We start from the raw sequence: 10,640 nt of genomic DNA, 5'->3' as shown, positions 1-10,640 counted from the left end.
TACATATATGCAGATGAAACACCCCTACACATAAAATAATAAAAAAAAAGACAGAGTAAGCAGGGCGTTAGTGGGGCACACCTTTAATCCCAGCACTCGGGAGGCAGAGGCAGGCAGATCTCTGTGAGTTTGAGGCCTGGTCTAGAGAGCGAGTTCCAGGACAGCCTCCAAAACAATACAGAGAAACCGTGTCTCGAAAAACAAAACAAATCAAATCAAAACAAAACAAAAAAAGACAGAGTCTCAGTTGCTGGGGCTGTTCTTAAACTCACTTTTCAGTCCTGTAACCCAAGTTAGGATTTGTGGTCCTCCCTCCTCAGCCTCCAGAGTAGCTGAGATTACAGGCCTGTGCTATCATGCCCAGCTAACACTGGGGCACTCTGGACATCAAGATACTGATGTTAATGGAGCCAGGTATGGTGGTATATAATTATTACCAGCACTTGGGTACTTGATCATAAGTACTCCTCCTCAGTGTTGGGATGATCATAAGTTAGAGGCTAGCCTAAGCTACATATTGGAACCCAGACTCAGAAATTGAGAGAAATAAGGAGAGAAGGGGGATAGAGATAGGGAGGAGAGAGGGAGGAAGGGAAGGAAGGAGGGAAGGAGAGAGGGAGGGAGGGAGGAAGGAAGGAAGGAAGGAAGGAAGGAAGGAAGGAAGGAAGGAAGGAAGGAGAGAGATGGGGAAAGGTGGCGGTTTGAAGGAAAGAGGGAGAGGGAGAAAAGAGACAGGAGAAAGAGATTTGGGTCATTAAAAAGAAGCAGTATGCATTAGAGTAATAGGGAAATGCCTCAAGGTTATATCAGAAATTGGTAGGATTCCACTAATCCCAGTCTCAGGAGTGTAAATTTTTGCTTTAAGAAAGCTGGGTAAACTGGGTGGTGGTTGGTGCACACCTTTAATCCCAAACAAACAAAGAAAAGAAAAACCAAACACAAAAGGCTGGATGATGAGACAGCACTAATCCTTGACCTGAGTTTGATCCCTGGAACTCACACAGGGGAAGGAAAAGGGTGATTCACACAAGTTGTTCTCTGACCTCCACCATCTGTGACACTGTTTTCCATATACATCATGCATACAAACAAATAAATACATAAATAAGTAAATATTTTTGATTAAAAAGAGTCCTGGGGAAAGTGCTGAGGAGATGGGTCATTTGGCACAGTGCTTGCCATGGAAAAGCCAAGTAATGGCAGCACTGAGGTAGAGGCAGAGACAGGAAGATTCCTGAGGACTTGATAGGTTTAGTGGGAGACCACACAAACACACACACACACACACACACACACACACACACACACACACACACACACCCTAGGACCAATGCTCACACTTCCTAGGGAAATAGACTCCTATTCTCTGCCCCTGGCACTACAAGACATGGGCTGCCATGGTCTAAGCCCCTCACCCTATAGTTGACAGCAGAAGTTGGCCACCATCATGATGCTTATGAATTTGGGCTTGGTTTAGTTTGGGGCTTTCTAAGACAGGGTGTCAAGTGTATCTCAAACTTGCTATGTAACTCAGGTTGCCTTTGAACTCCTAATCTTCCTTCCACTACTTCCCACAAGTGCTGTGTTTATAGGCATGTGCCATCACACCTGGTTTCTGCCCCAATTTCAAGAGATGCCAGGACCCCTAACATGCAACCCCTGAGAGGGCAACAGGCAAAGCTGTGAGGGTGAAGCTGAAAAGTCTATGGAAGTGGAAAAGTTCCAGGAAATTAGAGATGCCAGAGCAATGGGAACATGTGCTGAGGAAAGCAGCCAGCCAGCAAGGCCAGCCCAAGAAAGGGGCTGCAATACAAGGGCCACAGGGGCAGGGCTTTCCAGGCCCTTTGGATGTCACATTATGATACCACACGACCTAGACACCAGACTTGCTGTGTGGTCTGTCTCCTCTGTAAATGAAAGACAGCTATTTGGTTTTTAGTATTCAAAGTATATACACAGAGCTCATATAAGGATCTAGATCTGAGCCTTCCTGGCTCATCACCTCCCTGCTCTCAAAAACAAAAAATATGGCCAGCCATTGCATGGAGAGTCAGCAGCAGGGGATTCAAGGCAAAACCCGGCCAGTCACAGGAAGAGTGAGAACAGAGGTCACACACTTTCACATAGACAACGTCTACAAAGAAGACAACTAACTTGCTGAATACCTACTCCATCCTAGCTACTTGGCATTGATTATTTCTTGTAGTTACTACAATTCCATGTAGCTGTAACTAGACTGGCAAAAATGAAGATATTCTTTTATTCTTTTTTCTTTCTTTCTTTTTTTTTTTTGGTTTTTCGAAACAGGGATTTCTCTATATTGTTTTGGAGGCTGTCCTGGAACTCACTCTGTAGACCAGGCTGACCTCAAACTCACAGAGATCTGCCTGCCTCTGCCTCCCAAGTGCTGGGATTAAAGGCATGTGCCACCAAGCTCAGCAAGATATTCTTTTTTTAAATATTTATTTTTATTTTCAATTATGGATATGCATGTATCCATATGTGAGTATATGCAAGTGAGTGTGTTGGGTCCCCCAGAGTTGTGGAGTCATAAATACTTGTGAGCCATCATTTGGGTTCTGGGGATCAAACTCCAGTCCTTTGCAAGAACAGGAAGTGTTTTGGGATTTTGTTTGTTTGCTTGCTTTGGCTTTTGGTTTTTCGAGACAGAGTTTCTCTTTGTAACAGTCCTAGCTGTCGTGGAACTCGCTCTGTAGACCAGGTTGGCCTCAAACTCACAGAGATCCGCCTGCCTCTGCCTCCGGAGTGCTGGGAGGTAGTGGATGCCACTACCTCCAGGCCAGGAAATGCTCAATCTCTGAGCCATCTCCCCAGCCTGAATACTTTAAAGAGACTGCTGTGCCTCTCAGTCTATCAGATTATGGAAACAATGGGCTCCAAAGAAAGGGAAATTACCCAGGAACCTCATGCCAGAAGGAAAATTTGTCTCTGGAAAGAGATTTTACCCAGTTCTAACCATCTTACAGGATGAGACTAAAGCCCAGACAAAGAACGGTCAATGGTGGCTTGGACCACACCTTGACCGGGACTACTTCCATGTGCCTATCCTTGGCCCTCTGTTTAAAACTTTGACCTAACTTCAGGACCCTGAAGACAGACTCGGGGGTTTCTCTAGACCTCTTTGTTTGTCTTTCCAATATGGTCACATTGAATAAATCTCTTTTTCATTCTGCTTTCCACTTTTAATTTGGCTCTTTTAGTTGGCTTATTGAAGACAGGTGACTGAACCTGACTTGGGGCACAGGTTGTGACCTCCAAGTTCGATAGCATAACAATGAGTGGTCCTCCCGGGTGGTAAACTGAGGTGACTAAAACTTGGGAGGATCATTCCCTGAAAGCCTTGTACCTCAGTGGAACCCTCAGGGTGTGTACTGGACCAACGCCAAAGCCCACACGCCTGCCACTGTCATGCAGACAACACAGGAAACGAGACAGGAAATGCACCCGCATCTACCTTCCTACCCAACCAAAGCATCTTGCCCACCCGGTTGTCTGAATTACCATTCGCCTCCCCGGACTAGTGCCTCTCTCTCCATGGGCTCCACAGTGAAGGGGACATAAGGAGGAGGCAGAGGCCAGAGGTGAGCACAAGGTCTTTTATGAGGCATCAAATATACATTCTTATATACAAGAGGGAAAAAGACAATGCCGGAACCCCCGCTCCTCTCCATACAGTCCCTCCTACCAACACCCTCCCACAACCCCAAGCCCTGGGGACCCTTTGGCATAGAGGGTCCCTCTGTCTGTCTGTACTGCAGCCCATACTGGACAAGGGCGAGGAAGGCAGGGGCTGTGAAAGGAGCTGGCTGTATAGGGCGAGGAGAGGAGCTGGGACTTGTAAAAAATATATTTATAATAAATAAACAGGGCTGCGAAAGGACTGGCGAGACAGTGGAGATTTTGATGAACAAGAGGGGCTTGGGCATTCTGGCTCGCAGCCCCAGCTCTGATGGCTTCGATCTCTGCCTCAGGAAGGACATCTTGGGCTCAGGGTGATCGTCTGGGAGTCTTTCCCCAGGGCTGATGCTGGGTGCCCTGCCCCAGTGAGATATGTGTGGGTGACATCTGTAAAGTGCATTGTCTTCAGATGTAGGTGGGCAAAGTAGAAGAATTTGGGGGGGCATGCAATATGGGTGAGGGAGGGCAGTACCCTTCTCATCCCAGACCTGAGCCCCCCACCACCTCCAAAAAAAAAAAAAGCCTGTCTGGACTTTGATCAGGGTAAGAACATTGCAGGGCAAGGCAAGTTCCTGAAGCCGAAGAGGTCTGGGCTGGGGCCTGTCAAGAGAGGAAGCGGTGTCCTCGGCAGGGGGCCAGCACAAGCAGGGTTCCACCCACAGAGTGCACTGCCGTCTGCGTCCTCCAGGAGGCAGAAAGACACATGGAGGTGTGTGGCTAGGCCCTGAGGTTTGGCCACAGCTCTACAGAGCTCTCTCCTAGCCCCACACAGCCAGAGGAGCTCCAGGGAAGCCTTCACCCCCACAGCTCCAGAAGCCTGCCTTCTCCACCAGCTTGCAAGGAAGCTCACATTTGCCCAGAGGTCTGAGGCCACCAACTAGACCTCCAGGGACAAGAAAGAGAAGAGGAAGACAGGAAAAGGAGGACAAGGACTGCGGACAGGCCCTCACCGCTTCCCGGCCCTGTAGTGCCCTAAGTACAGGCCGCCAAGTGGCAAGGGCCCTCCCATCTGGAAGGGAACCCCGTGACAACTGCTAGGGGTTGGAAGAAGGGTCTGGAGGTGTGGAGAAGTGGAAAAAAAGGACACTGCTGAGTGTATACATATTTCGAAAAAAACTGAGGAAGAAGAGAGGGGCAAAGTCCCTCTCCCGTGGATTTCCCCAGACTATCCTGTTCCCCGGTACACCCATCGCACTCGTCAGACCACAGTGCTGATCCGGCTTGGTTTGGCCTTGGGGTTTGCACTGGGTGGATTAGCCGTGCCAGGCGGCCCAGAGGCGTGCAGTGGGCCATGAGGGGAGGTGGGTGGTAGGGGTGAATGTGGGGTGTGAGGTGAGGGTGGGGGCAGGGGCGGGTAGGAGGGGTGAGGTGGGATGGGTGAGTGTGGTGACAGTGGTGACTGGGGGTGGTGAGGGTGGGAGTAGGATCCTCCCGGTGGCCGGGACCCGGGGCCCCCAGCTGCACCTGCTGCTGGCATCATCTGTGGGTGGTGGCTGAAGATGAAGTGCTTGGGGCCCTGTTTGTGGGCAGGAGGGTGCTGTGGAGCAGGACTGTACAGGGGCAAGGGGGATGTGGGCTGGTGCAAGGGGTGGCGGCCGTGGGGCGCAAACTGAGGGTGTCCTCCAGCCCCTCGTCTTGGGGCTCTGCCTGGCCGGCCCAAGGTATAATGCTGGGGTCCTGGAACTGGGCCATGGGCATGGAAGTGTCGATGTGGCCCCACAGGCGGGGCTGAGGCAGGTGGTGGTGGAATGGAGCCCAGCTGGGGCAGGGGTGGAGGCTGCTGAGGGGGTGGGGGCAGAGGGGGCTGCTGGGGTGGGAGGTAGGGTGGTGGGGCAGGGCCCGGTCCTTGGCAATACTGGGCATGCAGGGCCTGGAGCTTGGACTGCCCATCAGGTAGCACCCCCATGCCACCATGGCTGTGACCATGGTGGTGGTGGTGATGGTGGTGGTGGGTGGAGGAAGCAGATGAAGACGAGGCAGAGGCCTGGCCTGTTGGCGGTGGTGGCATCTGGAAGGGCCCTTTGCCTCTCTTGCTTCCAAATAGGGAGCCCAGGAAAGATGAGGAGTTCGAGACTGGCCTCTGGCTCTTGTACTCCTCTGGCGGCGGGGGTGGGGGCGGAGGTGGCATCCTCTGGTGAGGGCGTGGACTGCTAATAACAGACCCCTGAAAGGGGGAAGGGGGGGAAGTCAGGCCAGTCTAAATATCCTAAACCCCCAACCCTAGACTCCTCCCCTGTCCCTGAAGCTGGAACGACAGGGATCCCAAAGTAACAGCAAAAACCAAACAGCAGTCCTGTATTCGTGGCCAGCTCTGCTCCCCAGCTGTTACCACATCCACTACCTCAGTTGACCCTCAGAGGGCAGAGGAAGAATCAGTAGGACCTCCTTCTCATGACCATTTCTCAGGCCAAGAAAATGTTAGGCCTAGAGAGGCACAGTCACTCGCTCAGGGTCAAAGAGCAGGATTTGGAGGTTAACGTCTCGTGAGGCCCAAGTCCAAGGGCATCCCTATTTGGAGTTGGCCTTGGGGTTAAGAAGGGACATGGGAGAGTGGAAGACAGACTGAGAGACAGGCAGAGTGAGGACAGACAGAGTTGAGGACAGACGGAGAAAGTGGTTGGCTGGGAGAGGCAGCCATGTGGTTCCCAGCACGGAAGAGGGGTAGGCAACAGGTCCCCTCCTCCTCTGGGGCTCCATGGCCAGGGCGGGACTCATGCAGAAAATGAGTGGGGCAGGAGCGGACACTTACTTCGATGGTGCTGTCCAGCGATCCCACGCTGTTACGCCGCCCCCGCTTCCCTGCACCCACAAGCAAGGAGCCCAGCGTCAGAGCAGCAACCCTCCCTCCCCACCCTGCTGGGCTCCAGAGCTGGGCACCAGGCCTAGGTCCCTCCCAGGGACAGACACCCCATTGCCCCTCTCCCCCATTGAAGAGGGGGAGGTAGGGAGGAGGAGAGGTTGAGAAGGAGGAAAGAGAGGAGGAAATATGGAGGAGAGGCAGTAAAGGAGAGACAGAAGAGGGAAAAGAGGAGAGGGGCTGAGTTTGTGGCCCCACTTTTTATTCCCTGGCAGAAACCCTGGGCCCCACCTGTTCTGACCTGGCTACCAGGCCCCCTATGACATAGTGCCCAGAGCTCTGAAGGAAGGGCGTGTGTGTGTGTGTGTATGTGTGTGTGTGTGTGTGTGTGTGTGTGTGTGTGTGTGTGTGTGTGTGTGTGTGTGTGTGTGTGTGTGTGTGTTGGAGGAAGGCTAACAGCCAGTGACAGGAGGCAAAGAGGACACCTGGTCCCGCATCTCCCCAGTCAGGGCGGGGGCCCAGAGCACTTACCTGCATCAGAGAGGTCTCGCAGGGAACTACTGAGTGCACCCCGCTTGAGCCCATCGCCTGCCCCATAAGTGTCCTCCAGACTACTGCGGGCCAGAGTCCCATTCACTGAGTCCTTGGCTCCTCCAGGCTGCGAGGCATTGGGCCGCATCATACCTTTCTGCTTCTCCAGCTCCGCTGGGTAGCAGTGGAGAAAATGGGAAAGGTCAGGAATAACACTATGAACCCACCTGATAGACTAAGAGCCTTCCTCACTTTTCCTCCCTCCTTGTGCTCCCCAAGCTTCCTGGCCCACTCCCACCCCTCTAGTAGCACATCCCCGCTAAACTGCAACTCCATCTTCAAAGCTCCTTAGGTGCCCAGTCCACCCTACGCCACCTAACCCTTCTTTTTCTTTCTTCCCTGAAAGTTTAGGTGCCTACTCTTCCTGCTCCCTCTTCTTTACCCTTTTGTGGACACCCCTGCCATTTATCTATTCATTTCTTTCTTTGTTTTTATTTTTTTGAGACAGGGTTTCTCAGTGTAGCTTTGCAGCCTGCCCTGGCAGTTGCTTTGTAGACCAGGTTGGTCTCGAACTCACAGAGATCGGCCTGCCCCTGCCTCCTGAGTGCTGGGATTAAAGGTGTGTGCCACCAATGCCCGGCTCACCCCTGCCCTTTAAACAAGAGCATTACAACAGATGGCTCACAGTAAGGATGAGAAGGCCCTTCTAGCCTATGGTGAAAGACAGTCCTTTAAAGTTCACTCAGTTTTCAGATGCATTGCTTCATAGCACAGGAGCTCTTGGAACAGCAAGGGCAGGAAACTGATGGGAATCAAACCCTCTATTATGTGCCAGACAGGATGCTGGGGACAGCACGCACTTGATCCCTCTCATTTCACATTATGAGCATCCTCTACATTGCAGAAAAAGAACCTGAGAACTTGAGAAGTCAGAGTTTGCTCAGGGTCAGACAGTTGAGATCAGTGAAACAAACATTCTAGAAGCAGGTCTATCCTGCTCTCCTGGCCCCCATATCTCCAATGAGGTCAGGAAAACAGGTCTAGTGGGTCTCTCCTTATCTCGATATGGCTGATCTCCTGCCTTAGATTCCCCCAGGGTTCCAGGACTCTACTAAATTGATACTCTGCCTTCCTGAAGACCTATCAAAGAACTGACTGCTGCTTCTGTTTCTCTTTGCCTTCTTCCTCCTCGATGCCATGCTACTTAACTGTGACTGCTTAGCTTAGGAAAGAGAAAACCTGGAGGGCATCAGAAAGAACGAGATAAAATCACTATTGTCCATCGTCTACAATCGAAAACACCTGGTTATTGAGTTGGACCTCAGCTCAGGAGCTGCTACTGAGGAGAGGAGACAGGGAATGATATTATTGGACAAAATGGATGCACTGATCTCTCTTCCTCTCCTTCATCTTCAACTTCTCTTCTCCTCTTCCTCTTTCTCTCTCCCCTCTCTTTGTGAGAGACTTACTAGGTAGCCACACTGGGCTGGGAACTTGAAATCTTCCTGCCCCAGCCTCCCCAGTACTGAGATTACGGGTGTGCAACCACTGTGTCTGGCTCCTTTTCAAACTCCGTGAAGATTTCTTTGTCCCGGTTTCATCTGAACCAAGGGTTCAGAGGGCCGCGGAACTCACCCAAGTTTGCCCAGATAACAAATAGCAGACATGAAGTATGAAGCTACAGTCCTATCTCCTATGCCCTGAGTCTTCTCCCTGATACCATGCAATAGAAGGAAGAGTTGGCTCCTGATTAGAGGGTGGGTGTGGAGGCCACAGCATAGACTCTCAGGGACTGGAATAATAATCTGGGGTTAGGAAGTAATGACCCTCTTGTCTCTGAAAGCATGAAGGCAGAAGCTGAACAGTTCCTAGAATGAGGAGTAGGGAGGTTGGGCAAGCTGGCCCTTAACTCAGAAGATAGGATTTTTGGTGTCTGTGGGACATTGTGTCATGACAAGGATAGTTACAGTCATGGCTGTAGCTACTCACATTCCACACGGTACTTCTCCATCTCCTGCACTTCAGCAATAGATTCCCGAAGGTCAGAGGTAAAGCGCAACCTGTCTTGGAGGCTAGGAGCATTGAAGATGATGAGGACTTTTCGTTCCCCTCCAGGTACCGCAGACAATAGCTTGATCCCAAACTGATAATCTGCAGCAATGGGAGTGGACAGGAGGAGCTGGGTATTTCTTTTATTAATTTTCTTATTTTACATACCAACCAGAGTTCCCCCTCCCTCCCACTCCTCCCCCAACCCACCCCCAATCCACTCCTCAGAAAAGGTAAGGCCTCCCATGGGGAGTCAATAAAGTCTGGCACATTAAGTTGAGGCAGGACTAAGCCCCTCCCACGTGCATCAAGACTGAGTATGAGCCTGGCGTTGGTGGCGCACACCTTTAATCCCAGCACTCAGGAGGCAGAGGCAGGTGGATCTCTGTGAGTTCGAGGCCAGCCTGGTCTACAGAGCGAGTTCCAGGACAGCCTCCAAAACAATACAGAGAAACCCTGTCTCGAAAAACCAAAAAAAAAAAAAAAAAAAAAAGACTGAGTATGGCATTCCACCATAGGGAATGGGCTCCAAAAAGCCAGCTCATGCACCAGGGATAGTTCCTGGTCCCACTGCCAGGAACCTCACAAACAGACGAAGATATTCAACTATCACCCATATGCAAAGTGCCCAGAAGCTGGGTATTTCTGTCAGGTTTGAAGCAAAGTGGCTAAGACAAGAAACTGAGAAATGATACAACCCACTCCCCATTGCTGCCAAGCATCTCTGAGACAGAGTCATCCTATTTGGCTAGTCTCAAACTCCTGGGCTCAAGTAACTTTTCTGTCTCTGTCTCTGTCTCTCAAATACTGCCCTACACATCACCCTGTCCACCTTGAAAACTATTCCGGTAACACCCAACTCTGAAATGCCTCATCCGTGTTCAAGCATCTTCAGTGGTTTCCTTTTGCCCCAAACTCCTGGTAGCCCTGGCAACCTTATCCCAGACTCCAGGGTGTAAAGGCAAACAGAATTCTGAAACTGCTTTCTAGAAACCTTTCCCTTTGTACCCCTGCCTCTCACAATGACTCTGCTCTCTTGAATGACACCCAATCATGCTCTTCTCAGTTCAGCATTTCAAAGCACAAGTGACTGTCACATCTGCTCATAAGGAACACATCAAATATTTCTGTTCCATGTTCTTCAGGAGCCACACCCAAATCATACTCCTTTCTAGTCTTCTTTTCACCCTTGGACAAGAAGATACTTTGGAGACTTTTACCCAATTGTAGGGGACTTCAAAGGCTAGCAGCTAGTGTAGATGAAGGATGAGCATGGGCTCTGATACGCCCTGGGATGCATGCTAGGGTTCAAGAGGGGACTCACATGAATTCTGGAAGAGCTGCATGTGCATTTCCACCAGGGGAAAGGACTGACGGAAGCTGTATGTCACCAAGATCTTCTTCTTCTGGAAAATTTTGGTGACCTTTGGCAAAGAAGGGTGGGAAAAAGATAAGAGGCAGGGTTTAGGGTGGGGAATTTCCAAGCGGTACCCATTTCTAGTAAGCACCTTCCCCACCTATTCCCAGTAACAGACATATCCACATGAACACATACACCCACAAG

The 10,640-nt window shown here is 50.9% G+C and overlaps 1 protein-coding gene across 5 annotated transcripts in view; it reads right to left on the bottom strand.

Annotated features, from left to right (window-relative positions):
- Window positions 1–3,603: 3,603 nt before the first annotated feature.
- Window positions 3,604–10,640, bottom strand: part of Iqsec2 (IQ motif and Sec7 domain ArfGEF 2) — an 84,002-nt gene continuing 76,965 nt past the window's right edge. For 4 of the 5 annotated variants that reach the window (XM_040744011.1, XM_040744012.1, XM_040744013.1 and 1 more), the window contains 5 exons: window positions 10,401–10,500; window positions 9,017–9,178; window positions 7,028–7,201; window positions 6,449–6,498; window positions 3,604–5,863 (listed from right to left, as the gene is read on the bottom strand). In XM_040744011.1, the coding sequence (XP_040599945.1) occupies window positions 4,898–5,863; window positions 6,449–6,498; window positions 7,028–7,201; window positions 9,017–9,178; window positions 10,401–10,500 (1,452 nt within the window). In that variant the 3' untranslated portion in view covers window positions 3,604–4,897. The remainder of the gene's footprint in view (window positions 5,864–6,448; window positions 6,499–7,027; window positions 7,202–9,016; window positions 9,179–10,400; window positions 10,501–10,640) is intronic. The other variant, XM_040744015.1, reaches the window with a different exon arrangement.

This window comes from Mesocricetus auratus, unplaced genomic scaffold (assembly GCF_017639785.1).
Source record: "Mesocricetus auratus isolate SY011 unplaced genomic scaffold, BCM_Maur_2.0 Super-Scaffold_100003, whole genome shotgun sequence".
NCBI classification, from domain to species: Eukaryota; Metazoa; Chordata; class Mammalia; order Rodentia; family Cricetidae; genus Mesocricetus; species Mesocricetus auratus.
This window is presented reverse-complemented; position numbering and strand designations above follow the sequence as displayed.